The sequence below is a fragment of the Chrysochloris asiatica genome, unplaced genomic scaffold (assembly GCF_000296735.1).
Source record: "Chrysochloris asiatica unplaced genomic scaffold, ChrAsi1.0 scaffold00109, whole genome shotgun sequence".
In the NCBI taxonomy this organism is placed as follows: Eukaryota; Metazoa; Chordata; class Mammalia; order Afrosoricida; family Chrysochloridae; genus Chrysochloris; species Chrysochloris asiatica.
Window position 1 is genome coordinate 6570208 of NW_006408627.1, and position 20015 is coordinate 6590222.

Genomic DNA, 20015 nt, shown 5'->3' on the forward strand with positions numbered 1-20015 from the left:
GCTGTCAAGTTGGTTCTAACTCATAGTGACCCAGTATAGGGTTTCTAAGGAGCAGCTGGTAAGTTAGAACCACCAAACTTCTTGTTAGCAGTCCAGTGTTTATCCTATAGTGCCATAGCCGAGGGATGGCCAAACCTCTTCCTCCTCCAACCATTTTTATACCACCATGCCTAAAGTGAAGTGCTACAGAGAACATAGTGTAAAATTTTCTTATGTGACCACCCTAGGAGGGGAGTCAGACATCTTAGCACCAGCCAAGAAACCTCTTTTAATCTATTACCACAACAATCAGGCCTTTGAGACAGTTAGTCCCCAGGCCTCTTCTTGGGCCCCTCTGTCCCTGAGGCCTGTTGCCAAGGTGATGTGTTGAGGACTCCCAGCTCATTTACACATGTTTAAGTATTGCCTGGCTGTTTCAGAAAGACAAAGAGCACTTTGAATGGTCAGGAATTCCAAGAACTATTTTCAGAAACTGAAGACAGATGGAAGACCAAGATGAGTCCATTGCCCAACAGGATGTATATAACCCAACGTTTGCCAGGTCACTAGTTTTCCTGTGTACAAACAGTGATGTGAATTACCATCACCCACAATCATTGCCAAAATTCCCGTCTACTATGTGCTAGTTTTACATTTGATCCTCAAATTACGATTTTTCCAAGTATATAAATTTGGAAACTAAAGCTCACTAGCATAGTGGTTACTAATCGGGCTGCTAATCTCATGATCAGCAGTTCAAAACTACCAGCTGCTCCGCAGAAGAAAGACCAGGCTTTCTGCTCCCGTAAAGACGTACAGCCTCGGAAACCCTGTACAGGGTCGCTATGGGTCGGAACCGACTCCACGGCACCTAACAACAGCAACAAAGCTCACAGGTGTTAGTAATAATTTTCTTTCCAGTTCTCCATTAGCAGAAATGATTCCTTTTTGAGGTCTCAGTTTTAAATGTCACTACCTCAGAGACCTGTCATCACAATCTTTACCTGTATAGACCTCCTTTGCTTTTCACTATTGCAACAAAGTAATTTCTTCAAAATATTGATCACAGTATTTGTGATATTTTCTTCTGTATTGCCTCTCTCCCCCAATAGACTGTAAGCCCCAGGAGAGGCAGGATCTTATTTTCTTACACACCCCTGTATTCTCAGCATTTATTGTAATGCCTTGAATATAGTGTTGTAAGTGCCATTGAATTGGTTCCAGTCATAGGAACCCTGTATAGGGTTTCCAGTGAGCAGCTGATAAGAATAAACTGCCAACCATGTGCTTTGTAGTCCAATGCTTGTCTACAGTGCCAAACCAGCACTCCATTCAGTATAGATTAGTTAAGTGAGTTGAGTGAATGAGTGAATTAAAAGTGAGAAATATTTAACTTCAAAACATAGTACTGTCTGACCTTAACACTCTTACCACAGAACATCATAATATCAAGTGAGGTGCTCTTGTAGACACGGTCCTCTATGAGACTATGATGCCTGCCCTGCCTAGGTCCTGCAGTCAAGCATGGTTATCCTATAAGTCATAGATGGCTGCTAAACATGTTTCTGCTGTGTTTTTCATTTTTAAGTGTTTTGATTACAAAAATGTTTTTAATAGCCAGAGATAAAAATAGCATAGAAAGCATATTGATGCATTTGAACAGCACAGTGAAGCCAGTCTTAGAAGTCATGCTTTTCTTCTCTTCATTTAGCTCTCTTGGAGAAGTCTTCCTGCCTGTCTCAGGAAAGCACCCTGTAGAGAGATATAGAGAAAGCCTTCATGCCTTTGCTAATATGGCTCCTCAATCTGAAATGTTCTTATATCAACTGCCAAGAAATTCTATTCTGGTTCATTACTTTGAGCCAAAGTTCTTTCTTTAACCTTTGTAAACCTCACTTCCACCATCTGTGTTGTTGTTAAGTGCCGTCAAGTAGATTCCAACCCATAGTGACCCTGTTCAGGGTTTCCGAGGAGCAGCTGGTGAGTTTGAAGCGACGACCTTGTGGTTCAAACCAATCTTGCAGTTCAGTATTTACCCTATAGTGACACAACAAAACCTCTATAGAGTGGGGGATAAATCTGGATTTAATTAGCACAAGAATATATACTAAAGCACCTAGGACTTTAGTATGTTGTTGTTCAGTACCATGGAGTCAGTTCCAACTCATAGTGACCCTGTACAGGGTTTCCGAGGCTATAAATCTTTATGTGAGCAGAAAGCCTCATCTTTCTCCCATGCAATGACTAGTAGTTTCGAACTGCTGACCTGGAGGTTAGCAGCCCGATTCATAACCACTACACTACCAGAGCTCCTTTATTTATATATTCCTTATATTTAGTATAGGGAGGTTTGTGGTAATCTAAGGTAGAGCCCTAGTATGGTTGTTGTTGTTATGTGCCGTGGAGTCTGTTATGACTCAGAGCAACCCTGTACAGAGTTTCTAAGGCTGTAAATCTTTACGAGAGCAGAAAGCCTCACCTGTCTCTTACAGAGCAGCTGACCCTGAACTGCTGACCCTGCGGTTAGCAGCCTGATTCATAACCACTGAGCTACCAGGTGGTGCAGGATAATACTCTGGACTGCAAGGTCAGTTTGAACCACAGGGTCAGCGGTTCAAACTCACCAGCTGCTCCTCAGAAACCCTATACAGAGTCACTATGAGCCAGAACCAACTCGAAAATAGCAACAGGAGCCTGGTGGCATAATGGGTTATGCATCAGACTACTAACCACAAGGTAAACATTTCAAAGCACACCACCTATTTCATGAACGAAAGATGAGGCTGTCCACTCCCAAAGAAGATTTAGTCTGTGGAACCCTATATAGGGTCACTGTGAAGTAGAATCAACTCAGTAACCATGGTTTGTTTCAGTTTTGGGTTTTAGTACCTCTGAAGTCCCCTTGAACCATGTCCACCAGAATTCATGTCTTTGTGTAATTCCTTTTTTTTTTTTAACAACCAAAGTTGTTTCATAAGTTGTATTTAAATTTTTAATTAATTTCAATTAAAAAATCTAAAATACAATTTTAGATATTCTTAATTGAAATTAAAAATTAATATCCACAAAGTAGCACTGAGTTTATAATGGATATAATGTGCATAACTTGGTCAAAGTAAGCAACGCCGCAAAGAATCAAACAAGAGAAAATGATTGTGCTACAGAGTATGAGGTATAATTTACAACAACACCAGCAATAATGAAAACACAAATGTCTAGTCACATATATGTATGTAGGTAAAGGTAAGTAGCTACAAGTGTATTCATATGTATGCACAGAAAGATATGGCTATGCATGCATATATTCACAGAATACTCAGTTACAGATACTTTTCAAACATAACCAAATAACCTTGCAAGATAGATTTTCGGACTTTCAAGATGTAAGACCTTAGTCTCATGAGAAAGCTCAGCTCAGTTACTGGCAGAATATGGTTAATAACATGTATATTGTGATCCCAATATGGTGAGTAGTATCTGGGGCCTTAAAAGCTTTTAAGCAGACATTTAAGATACAACTATTGATCTCTACTAGTCAGGAGCCAAAGAAAACCCAAGACTAAGAGACAAAACTAGTCTATAGAACTAATTGCCTATGTGAGCCCAGAAGACTAGATGGTTTCTAGCTACCACAATGAATCATTCTGATCCAGGACCAAAATTTGTCGTTGTTGTCAGGTGCCATCGAGTAGGAACCGACTCATAGCAACCCCATGCACAGCAGAACGAAACAATGTCCGATCCTGGGCCAACCTCACTACTGCCGCCACACTCGATGCTATCAATGATGCCACCTGGCCGATCCATCTCATTGGGGGTCTTCCTTTTTCTCTGACCCTCCATCTTACCCAGCATGACATCCTTTTCCAGCGACTGCTTCCTCCTGACAATATGTCCAAAGCATGAGAGACGAAGCTTAGCCATCCTGGCCTCCAAGGAGCACTCTGGCTGCACTTCTTCCAAAACAGATCTATTGATTCGTTTGGCAATCCATGGCACTTTTAGTGTTCTCCTCCAACACCACAACTCAAAGGCATCAATTCTTCTATGATGTTCCTTATTCACCATCCAGCTTTCACATCCATATGAGGTTATTGAAAATACCATGGCTTGGGTCAGGCGCACCTTAGTCCTCAAGCTTACATCTCTGCTCTTAACACTTTAAAAAGCTCCTGTGCAGCAGATTTGCCCAATGCAATACATCGTCTGATCTCTTGACAGCTGCTTCCGTTAGTGTTGATAGTTGATCCAAGAAGAATGAAGTCCTTGACAACTTCAATCTTTTCTCCGTTGATAAGAATGTTGTTTATTGGTCCAGTGGTGAGGATTTTTGTTTTCTTGACATTGAGATGCAATCCATACCGAAGGCTGTGTTCCTTGATCTTCATCAGTAAATTTTTTAAGTCCTCTTCACTTTCAGCAAGCAAGTTTGTTAACGAGTCTTCCTCCAATCCTGATGCCACGCTTTTCTTCATAGAATCCAGCTTCTCGGATTATTTGCTCAGCATACAGGTTGAATAAGTATGGTGAAAGAACACAACCTTGTCACACACTTTTCCCAATTTTAAAACATTCAGTGTTCCCATGCTCTGTTCGAACAACCACTCTTGGTCCAGGTACAGATTTCTCAGAAGTACAATTAAGTGTTCTGGAATACTCATACTTCTCAATGTTGTCCATAGCATGTCATGATCCACACAATCGAAAGCCTTTGCGTAGTCAATAAAGCACAGGTAAACATCTTTCTGATATTCTCTGCTTTCAGCCAAGATCCACCAGACATCAGCAATGATATCTCTCATTCCATGGCCTCTTCTGAATCCAGCTTGAACCTCTGGAAGTTCTCTGTCAATGTATGATTGTAGCTGTTTCTGTATTACCTTTACTCAATTGAGATATCAAGAAGATTGTCCGATGATTTCCGCATTCTGTTGGGTCACCTCTCTTGGAATGGGCACAAATATGGATCTCTTCCAATCAGTCAGCCAGATAGTTGTCTTCCAAATTTCTTGGCAGAGATGAGTGAGTGCCTCTTGTGCCGCCTCACTTTCTTGAAAGATTTCAAGTTTTATTCCATCAATTCCTGGTGCCTTGTTCTTTGTCAATTCCATCAATGCTCTTTGGACTTCCTACCTGAGTATCGTTTGCTCTTGTTCATATGGTACCTCTTGAAATGGTTGAACATTAACCATTTCCTTTTGATACAATGACTCTGTGTATTCCTTCCATCTTTTCTTGATGCAGTCTGCATCATTCAATAGTTTACCCAGAGAATCTTTCAATAACGAAAGTCAAGGCTTGAATTTTTTCTTCAGTTCCCCAAGCCAGAGAAATGCTGACCGTGTTCTTCCTTTTTGGTTTTCTCATTCTAAATCTTTGCATATTTTATTATAGTATTTGGTTTTATCTTCTCTAGCTGATCTTTGAAATTTTCTGTTCAGCTCTTCAGGACCACAATAGAAAGGGAGAAAACCTCAGGACAGGACTCAAATTCTTCAAAAGTCCAGAGTCAGTGGACTAGCCAAGTAGAGGTGTTCCTGAGACTATCACCCTGATTTACTCTTTGAACCCTGAACCAAAATGATCTTTTTAGCAAAAGATTAGCATACAAATGAAAAGATACTACCTGTGAGTATAGTGCTTCATTTAAAAAAACCACTATATGAGACCAAAAGATCAAAAATCATTCTACAGCAAAGATGAGAAGGGTGCAAAGAAATTAGAGCACTGGAAATGGAGAACCTGAAGGCAGTTAAAGAGAATGTTGGCACATTGTGAAAAATATGGTGGTGTTCTTGTTAAGTATCATTCTGATTCAGGGTGACCCTGTATATGGTTTCCTAGGAGCAGCTGGTGGTTTTGAACTGCCAACTTTGCAGTTATCAGTCCATTGTTTATCCTATAGCACCACACTAGGATTATAGCTAATGTCAAATGGGAACCTAATTTGCTGTGTAAGGTTTCACTGAAATATAAAATATTAAAACAAAAATTAATATACAGAGTGCTATTTCAGAAAGTTAGTTGATCTCAATACATAAATCAAAGCTGTTCATAACAATCTTTTTTAACAACTGGTTTACCAAGTCAGTATTGGAATTGAGGCTTATTTTACCTTGCTCCCTGCACATTAAAAGCATTTGTAATTATTATTGAATCATTGTTTATCTCAACAAATTTACATTTATTTCCATTTTTGCTTACAGAATCTTCAAGAATTAAAGCCTTTGGATCAGTGTCTAATTGGGCAAACTAAGGAAAATAGAAGGAAGAACAGATACAAAAATATTCTTCCCTGTAAGTTCCAATGTGACTTCCAGCTAAATGACTGTTCAATATGTTATTGCTTTCTGCTCCCATTAAGATTTACAGCCTCGGAAACCCTGTACAGGGTCGCTATGAGTCGGAACCGACTCCACGGCACATAACAACAACAACAGTGCCATAAAGTCAGTCCTGATTTATAGCACCCTGTGTAGGGTTTCTATGGAGTGGCTGGTGCTCAGTATGGTGGTGGTGGCTGTGTGCCCTCGAGTTGGTCCCTATTCTGGCAGCCCTGTGTAGGGCTTCTGAGGCTGGAAATCTTTATGGGAGGAGAAAGCCTCATCTTTCTCCCATGGATATACTGGTAGATTCAAACAGCTGACCTTGTGGTTAGCAGTCCAGTTCATAATCCACTACACTACCAGAGCGCCTTGGTGCTCAATATTCACATATGTATATGCAGTTTGAATTAACTTAAAACCTTTATGCTAATTTCCCCTAGCTTTCACACATAAACACATACACATACACACCTACTCAGAGTCAGTGTGAATTTAGTAATAAATTTTGTTTGTTCAGTAACAAGTACACAGTGTTATGTCCCTTTTAAATTATTTATTCATTCTGAAAATCAGAAGAATCTTAAATATTTTTTCAGACATTCCTGAATTTTATTAGGATAGTATTTAATCAGCATTGCTAAATCACTCATTTTAAAGTCTTAAAAATAAGAACTGCCTTCTCTGTGTGTAACTTTTAAGACTCATGTCACAATGTCAATTTATTTCACACATTTTTAAGTTTAGAAAAATGTCTATAGTACCCACCTGAATATGGGAACAATGATACTACCAGAATGCATTATACTTTTAATCATTTCAGATACCAGAAGGAAATAACAATAATTATTTTTTCCCATGTTTTATTCATAGACACCAATTACCAGTATAATGTTATGAATATATATGTATAACCAAATACTAACTGGACAACTTCTTATAGTAATTACCAGCCCCATTTATATACAGTAACACATAGGATTGCAGCATGGCACACTGACCCTGATTTTCATGAAGTCATAAACCAAAAGGGGGCTCGGAGGGAATGAAAAAGAATGCAGTTGAATTTTAATCAATAAGGGTTAAAATTTTTAAATGCAGTTGAATTTTATTCAACAAGGAAGACACAAATTTCATTTTGGGAAGTGACAAGTGAATCTCTGCATTTTAGAAATGGAATAGACCATGGGTTGGAATGGCGTTTGCTGTTGTTGTTGTTGTTAAGTGCTGTAAAGTCAGTTCCAACTCATAGCAACCCTATATAGGGTTTCCAGGGAGTGACTGGTGAGCTTGAACAGTCAACACTGTGGTTCAAACTGACCTTGAAGTCCAGTGCAGGAATAACACTAATGCCAAAAGTAATAGCCACACCATTATCTGAGTGTCAGTGTGGGAAAAACCCTAAATTCCAAACTAATGAGTAGATTAGCTTCTATGAACAAAATAACCAGTTTGATTCAAGACATGAAAGAAAACAAGCAATGAAGGGCAGGTAATGGAGGATTTTGAAACTTTAAAATTTTTAATTTGATAATCACAACAATTGCCTGTTTATTGTTGTCTTAGGCCAGGTTTTCTAGAGATGCAAAACCAGTGAAACACGTATGTGTAATAGAGAGAGAAAGAAGTTTATTATCAAGGAAAGAGCTTACAATTGCAAAATCCCAGGTCCCCAGCAGAAGAGAGAGAGAGTTCCTACTCTATGTTCATTATATTGAGAGCAGGCTAAACCCCAAGGAAGCTTCTCTTCAATTGATAGGCTACTCATAGCCACTCATCCTAGAATGAATCATATCCATATTAGGTTTCATCACCATGGGAATAAGCACATCTCAGTTGCTAAAGCTCTGGAAATCATGACTTAGGCTAGTTGACACAAAACCCTAACCATTACAAATGTATAAATATTTGAACTAGACATCACTTCTAACGTATATTGTAAAGCTGATTCAGACAAATATATAAAGATTTATTTTCCTGGATAAACCATTAACTAAATATCCTCAGTAAAAGATGTTTTGTTTTGTTTTTTCCCACTGGGAAAGTTATTGAAAAATTAAATTTGACTAGAATGAGACATAGACAAAGGAGTCCTGGGCGTAGGATAAGCACTGAACTACTAACCACAGATTGTCAGTTCAAACCCACCAGCCACTCTTTGGAAGCCCGATACAGCATTGCTGTGAGTTAGCACTGACTTGACCACTAACAACAGCAGCAGACCTAGACCAAGTCCTTACATACCTGTAGACTAGTGTGAGCTACCATTTGTGCTCTACAGAAAGACTTTTGGCATTGTCTTTTAGTACTCTTTTTATTGTCATTAAAACGATGGAGAAGAAATAGCATACTTTTAGTTTGTTTCTCTAATTAGCCAAAGGTTCTAAATTAAATTACTAATTTTAATTTCTACAATTAAATGCCTAAATAATAAGTATCAAATTCCAAATGTTAGAAGCTCACTAAGCTGAGATCTTAGTTGTAACACAAGTGAAATGAATAAATATAAAATAATTGGGCTACACCACAGGTTGAAAGCATACCTCTGTGAAAATGTGTTTGTAATCTTATCTCTAGTCAAAAGGAATTTCTGGTTATCTTTGACTTAGGTTATATATAAGACTTTTGTTTAAACATACATGATACTGATGACTCTTTTATGGTGGGGAATTCACAGATGATGCTACAAGAGTGCCTCTTGGTGTTGAAGGTGGGTATATCAATGCCAGCTTCATTAAGATCCCAGTGGGGAAAGAAGAGTTTGTTTACATTGCCTGCCAAGGACCTCTCCCAACAACTGTTGGAGACTTCTGGCAGATGATTTGGGAACAAAAATCCTCAGTGATAGCCATGATGACCCAGGAAGTAGAAGGAGAAAAAATCAAATGTCAGCGCTATTGGCCTAACATCCTGGGCAAAACAACAATGGTCAGTGACAAGCTGCGCCTGGCTCTTGTAAGAATGCAGCAGCTGAAGGGATTTGTCGTGAGGGCCATGACCCTAGAAGATATTCAGGTAAGTGAATCACATTTTTCTGTTTACTAAGGCTTATCTCCTAACTGGAAGTCAGGCCTGGACTCTTTCCACGTTTTCATCAATTGATTTCTAGACAAAAGCCATTTCAATAGAACTAATGTCACTTTTTTTTGTTGTTTGTTTGTTTAATCTAGTGTAAATATTAAATGTAAACACCCCCGTCCTTTATGAATTCTCCCAAAAGGTTTCCTCCAGTATATACTGTACTAAAATGAAAATGAAACTTTAGATGTGATTGTCCATCACCTTTTACTTACTGATAGCACAAATGTCCCGAAGCTATAGCAGACAACTTGCTTAAGGTCTGCCATCTAAGTAGATACACTAAAGCTGTCAGTAACGATTTCTAAGTAGAAGATACTCCCTTTTAAGAGCAACTTAGTATCATACTTGGAAATACATGGACAATTATAGCATAAATAGTTCTCATTCATATAGGTCTTAGTTACCTAATCACTGAATAAATTCACCTTGAATTAGATTAGTGAGCATACCTTAAATAAAGCTGTGACTATCTCCTAATTCCAAACCCCCTCTCCCAGTAACCTTTCAGAAATTCTAAAGGGGTGTGAATAATGTGTTTCCTGTAGCTTAATTAAACATGAAGAGTGACTGAGTTAATTCTTCTAGAATCATGGTTTTTGATATGATTTTACTAAGAATTAAAGATGGTGCCTCCTTATTCATTTACACGTCCTATTCAATACCTAGGCGAGCACAATTGTTCAGTCTTCCTCACATAATTTTATCCATTTAATCACCGTATGTTCATAGAGCTTAGGTCATTATATGCTCAAGGGACACTTAACAACACAAATGAAATTCCTGACCTTGTGGAGCTTAACCTTCAAATAAGGAGACACTGGTGTTGACATTAGACAATTGGTTAGAGAAGAGTGGGAGGCATATCATCATTTTAAATAGGCCTGAGAAGGTAGAATTTGGTGGGGGTGGATTTAAATCCTGAAGGCATTGAAGAGGAATATCTGAAGGAAAACATTTCAGTGGGTGTGTGTGTGGGGGGGGGGGGGGGGACGTGCATAAGCTCTGAGATTGAAGTGTGCCCAGTGCATTTACAAGACCTCAAACCAGTCATTGTAGCTGGAGTGAAGTGGCCAGAGAAAAGGGGGGGTGTATACAACAGGACTGATGTTGGAATACTCAAAGGCCATTGCAATGATTTTGGCTTTTATCTGGGATAGAATAATATTTGAATTGAGATCACCGCTTCCTTTATCAATTTCTGGTTTGTTTTCAGGGTTTCCAAAATGGAGTTTTTTATCACTATTTAAAATGTGAATCTAGTAGCCTTCTTGGTTAAAGTTCCTATATGTATGTGTTGCTTAATGGGGCTTTTCTTATCTCCTGCACTTTCAAAATAAAGTCAGAATTTGAAAATCAAATGAAGAACTAATTATATGTGAACAACACAGTAAGCCTTTATCTACTCGTTCTGTTGTATCGTTTCAGACGGGAGAGATACGACATATTTCTCACCTGAATTTTACTGCCTGGCCTGACCACGATACGCCTTCCCAGCCAGATGACCTGCTCACTTTTATCTCTTATATGAGACACATTCACAACTCAGGCCCAATCATCACTCACTGCAGTGCTGGCATTGGACGTTCAGGGACCCTGATATGCATAGATGTGGTTCTAGAATTAATCAGTCAAGATCTTGAAGTGAGTAAATGCTATACAAGCATTTGACCAGAAATAATGATGCAATCCAGTTTTTTAATAATGTGTTCGGATCTTGAGTATTTTGTATTTACCAGGAGTCCTGATGTGGCTCTGTAGGATAAGCAGTAGACTGCTGACAACAAGGTCGGCAGTTCAAAAGCACAAGCTGCTCCTCAGAAACCCTGTGCTTGCTATGAGTACTTAACAACAAATACAATGAATACCTTAATTGCCCTACAATATAGGATTGCTATTTAAAACCTCGCAGAGTGTAATAAAGAAAAAGTAATACTTCAAATTTATATGTATTATACTTTTTTTTAAAGAGCGTTCAAAAGTCCCTTAACCAGTATTGCATTTTAACCTTTATAGTCTTTAAGCTTTCCTAAAGCCAGGAGCTTTGGTAGCGTAGTGGTTATGAATCAGGCTGCTGGCTGTTCAAAACTACCAGCTGTTCCGTGGGAGAAAGATGAGGCTTTCTGCTCCTGTAAAGATTTACAGCCTCGAAAACCCTGTACAGGGTCCCTGTGAGTCGGAACTGACTCCATGGCACATAACAACAACAACAAAGCCAGTATTGTTATAATTCTTTTAGGGCTAGAAATAGTGAAGCAATAAAGAACTATTTTTTAAGTGAAATGCTAGGTTTTTTGTTTGCTTTTTTTAACTACCAACAGGTGGGAGATGTGTACTTTGTTATTTGTTGTTAAGTGCCATCAAGCTGGTTCTGACACATGGCAGCCCTAAATACAGTTTCTGAGATGCAGCTGGTGAGAGCATTCTGAGATGAACCTTGTGGTTCAAACCAACCTGTGGTCCAGTGTTTAGCCCATAACGAAACATTAAATAGTCTATCTCTAAATAGTTGCTCTCAAATGTTTTTTTACTGTATAAACAAAGTTACTTTTCTTATAACTTTTTACAGTATATTGAATAAAGGTTTACAAAGCAAATCATCAGTTTTACATTCAACAAATCATATACTTTGCTTCATTACAGTGACTACAATCCCCTCCATGTACCATCAGTTAACAGTATTTACCTCTGTTCATTTGAACTCTTGCATTCCTCCCTGTGTTTCCTCTGGCTGCCTTCATGTTTTCTCTGTCAACCTCCCTTTTGTTGTATATAATATTACTATTGAACCTAAATTAGTATAAACCTTGCTTATTATACTAAATGAGTCCTGGTCTGGTGCTGTGAGTTAATGCGCTGGACTGCAAGGTCGGTTTGAATCACAAGCTCAGCAGCCGTTCCTTGGAAACCCTATGAAGGCTGGCTATGAGTCAGAACTGACTTGATAGTGCAACAACATTATACTAAAGAGTTCTGGCAGTGTAGTGGGTTACAAGTTGGGCTGCTGATCAAAAGTTCAGCAATTCAGAAACCTGATACAGGGTCGCTATGAGTTGGAACCAACTCGCCAGCACACAACCACCACCATCACTGTGCTGGAATGTCTTACCATGTATGTTGTTGGTTAAATGCCGTCAAGTTGGTTCTGACTCATAGTGTCCCTGTATATAAGATTTCCAAGGAGTGGCTGGTGCATTTGGACCACCAACCTTCCGGTTAGCAGTCCAGTGCTTATCCTACAGCACCACACTTTGTATAGTATATAATTAAAAAGATATAATTAAAATTATTATCTCTTAAAGAATTTTAGTTCAAAACTGTTCTATCTTGCTCCTGTATTCTGTATTATATAATACTATGTTTTTATAATAATCTACTGTAATATTTAAGGAGCTCTGGTAGCGTAGTGGTTACAAATCGGGCTGTGAACCACAAGGTCAGCAGTTTGAAACTACCAGCTGTTCTGCAGGAAAAAGATGAGGCTTTCTGATCCCGTAAAGATTTACAGCTTTAGAAACCCTGTATAGGGTCGCTATGAGTCAGAACCGATTCCACGGCACATCACCACCACCACCACCACTCTAGTATTTAAGTAGTACAAAACCAAATGGTCTGTTTGTCCATTATTTTGAACTGTTAAATATCAGCTAATATTAAAGATTAGGACTTGTTTTCTATAGAGCATAATGTAGGAAAGAAATGGTTTTTGTTTTGTTCTATAAATTTGTGATGATATAAATTAGTCAACTTTCAGAGGTAAGAGAATTTCCGTTGAGGATTTTCAAATAGAAAAACATTTTTTGATAACTTCAAAACATCATAGATATACAAAACAATGCTAAAGTTAGTTCAACTCATTTTATCCAAGACAATTTCTCAAAGCTACTAGTCAGAAAAGTAAAGTGGAGTACAAAATTCTCCACAAGCCCTTTGGGGTTCAAATTTGATTACATTTTGCATGTAATATACATTGTGTTTACTTTGGCAGTTTGACATCTCTGATCTAGTGCGCTGCATGCGACTGCAAAGACATGGAATGGTTCAAACTGAGGTGAGTTTTGATTGATGTCTTGTAATGAAGATTTTACTTCAAAATTTTAGTGATTTAAAAGTTTCTGTTAAGTTATTTTTCCTCTTTCGATGATTCCTATTTTATATATAGCATAAAACAAATCATTATTTTTTACAGTGAGTGGCCTTTTGTTTTTTTTCTTGAGTATAAAGGCTAATTCAGGAAAAAATTAAACTATTCTAGACTATCTTTTTTTTTTTTTTCTTAAATGTTTTATTGTGAATTATGTGATAGTTTACATGGGAGAACATTAGTTTTATATTCATTCTGTCGTATATCGTCTCATTGCCATGGTTACAATCCCCTCCATGCAATCCTTCCCCCGTGCCCCGCAAGTCTTCAGCACACAGTCGCTCTCCCTCTCTGGGTCTAGAGTCTCCAGCTGCTCCATAGCTCCACATCATCATCTCTGGCTCCATTTCAGGCATCAAAGCTTCTCTGGGTAGGGTCCCACTCTCTGCTCTCCTCCCTTGATGGTCCTAGGGACCTCTGCTCCTAGACTGAAAAGTCAATCACTCCCCTCCTTGCTATAAAACATCCACCTTTACACTTCCAACCCTCACAGTCAGTCCTAATAACAATTATTCACTATTGTATCACCAGAGACCAGTCTGCATTTCATGCATCAGCCCCGCCTAGTCAGATTGAATACTACTCACTGGAGATTCTACCTTCCTCCAGGCCCTCTGGGTCTAGGTTCCCTCTTGAAAGCTTGTAAGCCAGTCACTTGTTGCCTTTGTAGCCCCCCACCCCCCATTTTGTGTAACCAATGTCCAAGTTGCCCATCCCTGTCTACTCTATGTGTGGAGGGGGTGGGAATGATTCTTGCTGTAAGGACTTATTCTCTCTTTTGAGCTACTGCTTCCACAGGTGTAGGTAGACTGTCTTTTTAAAGTATCTTGATTTTTTTTTTAAATAAGAAAATTATTATCTGCACTGAATAGATAACAGATCATTGTTGGAATATTGAATGCCGAGATGAAGGGATGGTACATTTTAACATGTAATCAATACGTATTAATTACCACATCATTCTTTCTGCATTTCCAGTCAAACAGTGTGTTCTAGGGGGCAAAAATGGTTTACACTCAATAAGCAACCTAAAGGTTGGCAGTTAAAACTCACATAAAAATTCGGCAGTGTTAAGTAGAAGGCAGTCTGGAATTGCTTAGCTTGGAGAAGATACTCTGAGAGAGATTGTTGTCGGGAAGGCTGTTGTTAAGGTGCCACTGAGTTCGTTCTAACTCCAAGAGATCCAGTGTGCAACCGAATGGAACACTGCCTGATCCTGCAATCTCCCCACAAGGGAGTTTATATCTCTTACCTGAAACCAAACCATGGGTTATGTCATCTGCTGACTTATAGAATTGTTTCCATATTACTTTGAGTATCTGTCTTCATTAAGTAATTCTGATGGTATGTGTTGGGGGGCAGGGAAGGATATGAAAACTATTGCCACACATCCATATATTCATAGTTCTCTGTCTCTTGGAGAATATAAAACTTTACCATCTCAAAAGTTAGTATTTGCTTACACTCCCTTCATATATTTCTATTCTAATTAAGTCCCCTAAATATTAAGCTGATATAAGCTCCCTTTTTTGAGGTAAAGAAAAACACATTGATCTCTATATAAATAGTTCTTTAGACATATTTGGGAGCTTAGTGACTTTGTACCATAAGCAGTGGACTGCGAGCCACAAGGTCATTTGGTTGAAGCCCCAGACACCCTGCAAAGATTTACCACCTTAGAAACGCTATACTCGGAACTAACTCCACAGGAACTAACTCCACAGGAACTAACTCCACAGCACCTGACAGCAACAAGACACACATCTCACATTCATTCATTTGTTCATTCAACAGGTATTTATGGAATGTCTACCTGGTGCCAGGCACTCTTCTAGGTACTTAGAGCACATCAGTGAATAAAAACAGAGAGAACTTATATGCTATCAAGGTGGTAATGAAAAAGACAGATATTAGACACATTAAATGAGCAGATTCCATAGACTCTTTGAAAGTGCCTTAGAGTAGGGTCCAAGGGAATAGTCATGGCAGGTTCGGGGTACTATCATTTGAAATAGGGTGGTGCCATTGAGAAAGAGTCACACTTAAGCAAAGCTGTGAGGAAAGGAGTCATCAGATAACTGGGAAGGAGTTTCTAGGCCGAATGGGACATGTGCATGGAAGTCCACGTGAGAGTGTTTTGTGTGTGCTCAACAATGGTCTAGGCCAGGTTAGAGCGAGGGGACTCGCCTGCAGCGGGAACTGCAGTGGCATCAACCATGGGCTTTCCTGGTCGGCCGATACTGGGGAACTGGACCCTGCGGGTGCCTATGTCTCCGCCCAGCTACAGGGATGGTGGCCACACAGCAGCAGATGAACCCCGCCCAGCTGGTACTGCCGCAGCAAGACTCCAGCACCCACTACCCCATCTGGCTACTCAAGTGCAAGCATGAGCAGGCCAACTGGGACCTCCGCGAGCACCTTGACTACATGAGCCACATGTCGGAGTTTGCGTGCAAGCCGTGATTGAACCTATAGAAGTTGCTAGGGAGTGGGGGTTGCTGATGCAACCAGTGGTCAGGGAACTGGTGAAGTGGACTAGTCAAAGAAATAAAAGCCTTCAGATCCTAAAAAACAGAATGATCAAGGCCAGTGTGGCTGGGCTGGAGCTAGGGTGGAGAGGAGGGCAGGCAGGAGGGAAGGGCCACAGTTTGGTGAAGTGGACGCCATCGCAGGATAGTCAGGGAATGGTGGCAACTGGCACATTCTAAAGGCTACCTCTGGCTGTTCTGTTCAAATGAAACCTGATTTGAGGAGAACGAACAAGGCTGGAAGCAGGGAAGCCCAGTAGATGGCAAGCAGCAATTGTCCAGACCAGAGTGGTAGCTGTGGATCCAATGAGAAGAGAGCACTGTGGGAAGTGAGTTTGCTGATGGATTTAAGTGGTGTAAGAGAAAGTCTAAGGATGAACATGTGGAAAAGTTAAAACACAGCTGAGCAAGAAGGATCACATGTATTCCTGATCCCAAAGAGTGCCTTGTTAAGTACTATCAAGTCAGTTCCGGTTCATAGCAACCCTTTATTGGGTTTCCGAGGAGTGACTGGTGAGTTTGAACTGCTGACCTTGAAGTTCAAAGTGACCTTGTGGTTGAGTACTTATCCTGCAGTGCCACACCAGGATGCCACAGAGTGATTAGGGTTTAGAAAGTGCTCTTACATTCTTCACTCTCAGCTCAGCATCTGTGCTCGCTCACATACACAGCTGCACTATTTTTATGGCTTTTTTCTATACTCAATTCTGTATCTTGCTGTACTCATCATAAACTAAAATAAATTTCCATTATTTCAAAACTCCTTAGACGTCACTTGCAATCATGGTGTGGCGATATACAGTAGTTACATCATATATTGAAGTCTTCTCTCTTTTTTATTTTGCGGTAGGATCAGTATATTTTCTGCTATCAAGTTATCCTTTACGTTCTGACACGTCTTCAGTCTGAAGAAGAACAGAAGGAGCAGCAGCCGCCTCTGAAATGACGCAGAAAGAGCAGTCTTCTAGAAGTCTTCCATTTTTCTCAGAAACCTCCAGAATACTGTGGCTCTCTCCTTAAAATAACGATGGCAGGGCAAGTCCGCTGTTCTCTTCCTTTAGAGGGCCAATCTTCATAACAACGAGTAATGTTGAAATGCTGGATTTTTCACAGCTGCTTTAACCTGTGTGAATTATTAAAAATTGGTTAACACTAAACTGAACAATGCAGTTTACTACACTGACTTTTTGGTTTAGAAGTCTTAGGGATAATTACGACAGCATTTGATCATCGTGGGACATTGTTACAAGAACACTTAGAGTCTATTTTTAATGCCACCAATCTTGTTTAATAGCAAAATTCTTTCTCAGTATTTTAATAAAGTAGAGTTATTTTATAGGGGATACTTGAAACCAGTATTTAAGCTTTAAGTGACAATACTATTGGCATAGAAAAAAAGTAGCAAATGTTTACTGTATCAATTTCTAATGTTTACTATAGAGAATTTCCTGTAATATATTTATATACTTTTTCATGAGAATGGAGTTATTGGATATCTGTTTGTAACTGATGCATCGTCTCACTTTGTAAATAAAAATACACCTTAAAACATGCGCAAGCCAGTAATGTGTGCACACAAATCTTTTCAGTGTTCATGTTAGATCATCCCCCTTCATCACCTCCAAGTGGGAAACCTGGTGAAACTTTCTCCCTATGTTGGTATTGGATTTAACAATGCCTGAGCCCAAGTGAAGGCAGGTACTTCTGGACCATCTTCCCAGTTGGTCCCAGTCCCTCCAGTTACAGGAACCCGGAGTGTTGTCAGAACCCTGGCAAGTCTTCATCAAGGTCTGATATGGCATCAGATACTGGCTAACAGTAGTTTAGAGTCAGCCTCCCCTTCTGCTCTTTTAAATGGTGCCAGCGTACTGTGCCTCCCTGATACGTCAGTCACAATAGTGTCAAATCCCGGTCTCAGTTACCTTCAAAATAGCTCAGCTGGCCAAGGAATGATTAAAGAAAACACTATTCCATTTATATTTGGTTCTGCCAAACAGAAAAGACAAGACTTCAGCCTCTAAGAGCCTTCCTCCATTCTGCCCCATAGCACCTTTCCAAGACCCAGAAGACTGCATGACCCATCTTCATAGAATTGCACCAAGTCTGAACTACTTGCCTGAAATTTCTGGACTTGCTGGAAACTGTTCCTGAGTATCTGAAGCTATTTGGGCACAAAAGACAATAATTTAAATATGTAGTACTCCACTTGGATATATGTGCCTCCCCACCAGGTAACAAAGGAGCTCTGGTAGTTGTGATTACTAATCGGGCTGTGAACCGCAAGGTCAGCAGTTCGAAACTACCAGCTGCTTTGCGGGTGAAAGATACGGCTTTCTGCTCCCATAAAGATTTACAGCCTCAGAAGTCCTATAAAGGGTCGCTGTGGGTCAGAACCAACTCGACGGCACACAGCAACAACAACCAGGTAACAGGATTGAACTCTAACATGGAAGTAGTTTAGAGTCTGTCAAGAAAGCCTCATCACCACCATACCTTCTCCAGTAAAAACAGTTTTGACATATTGGGCTGTAGCTTGATATTCCATTTGAAAAGAGGGTTCTGCTGCTTTAAAAAGTATGTAGAACTCTCTGTTCTAAGGGAGTTGGAATGATGAGGCCTTGTTTTCCTGTCCTGGGCATGTGAAACTAGGCAAGCAGGCTCTGGGAGCCAGTGCAGCTGGAGACAGCTACCATCTGAGGTCAGCATGAGTGGGAGAGGGGAACGCTGGAGAAAGATCTTTTTGTCTGGAAAGAATGTAGCTGGGAAATAGAACCCCAAACCCACTGTTCGGAGTCATTTTCAACTTATAATGATCCGGTAGGACAGAATCGAACTGCCCCTACGGTTTCCAAAGCTGTAAATCTTTTCAGAGGCAGATAGCTATATCTTTCTTCCATGGAACAGTTGATGGGGTCAGATGACCATTTGGTTAGCAGCCAAGCACTTCAACCACTGTGCCACCGGGGCTCCTCTCAGGAAATGGAAACTGAAGAAAATGCTGGTTTCTGTTTACAAGCCTTGAGTGGAAACTTTTACATAGGAAACCCGTTACTGATTTCATGTGCTTCTGACGCCCACTGTGGAATGAAGCGGACCATTTGCTAGAGGCCCTCTGGTTACCAAGGAAGGCAAGCCCCATAGGGCTGGGTGGCACAAGGAGGCATACAGTATCTAAGATGAACAAATACAATTCAGCTCTTAACACGGGTTGTATTAGTTAGCCTGACAATTGCTGTGAAATCGATTCTGAATCATAGCGGGCCTCTGGGCATGTCAGTAAAACTGCGCTCCCTAGGGGTCTTCAGTGGTATTGCAAAAGGTAACTAGACATCTTCTGAGGCACTTCTGGGTAGATTCAAACCACCAACCTTTTTGTTAAGAGCTGAGTGTTTAATCATTGCACCATCAAGACTCCATTTTAGTTAACTAAGATAAGCACTGGACTGCTAACCACAGGTCGACAGTTCAAACTCACCAGCCACTCCTCAGAAACCTTATACTGATGCAACAGCACTTATCAGCAAAATATTATAAAATATAAACCTAAAACATACAGTGCTTCAAATACAAGAGAAGTTTGTATCCCGTTTATCTAATAGTTGTGAACAGTTTGGTGGTCCAGCTCTCTGTTCCAGTTTTAAGGAACCCAGGCTAATGGAGGCTTTTCTATAAACACAGAGCTTCCAACGTCATCCTGGGAATTACATCCATTCCTCCAACCTGAAAGGAATGGAGTATTTTAGAACAAACCTGGAAACAAATCATCACTAGCAGTCACATTCTATAAGTAAAAGCTGGCCAAATAGCTCCTGGTACAGGAGCTTGGATTTTTTCTTCAGTTCCCCCAGCTTGAGAAATGCTGAGCGTGTTCTTCTTTTTTGGTTTTCTGATTCCAGATCTTTGCACATTTTGTTGTAATATTTGGCTTTATCTTCTCGAGCTGATCTTTGAAATTTTCTGTTC

The 20015-nt window shown here is 39.9% G+C and overlaps 1 protein-coding gene across 1 annotated transcript in view; it reads left to right on the plus strand.

Moving 5' to 3' along the window:
* PTPN13 (protein tyrosine phosphatase, non-receptor type 13 (APO-1/CD95 (Fas)-associated phosphatase)) overlaps nt 1-16998 on the plus strand; it is a 254452-nt gene extending 237454 nt beyond the window's left edge. Inside the window, exons 44-48 of the mRNA XM_006867768.1 lie at nt 6186-6276; nt 8980-9317; nt 10809-11024; nt 13369-13431; nt 16903-16998. Coding sequence (XP_006867830.1) covers nt 6186-6276; nt 8980-9317; nt 10809-11024; nt 13369-13431; nt 16903-16998 — 804 coding nt within the window. The remainder of the gene's footprint in view (nt 1-6185; nt 6277-8979; nt 9318-10808; nt 11025-13368; nt 13432-16902) is intronic.
* Nucleotides 16999-20015: the final 3017 nt, after the last annotated feature.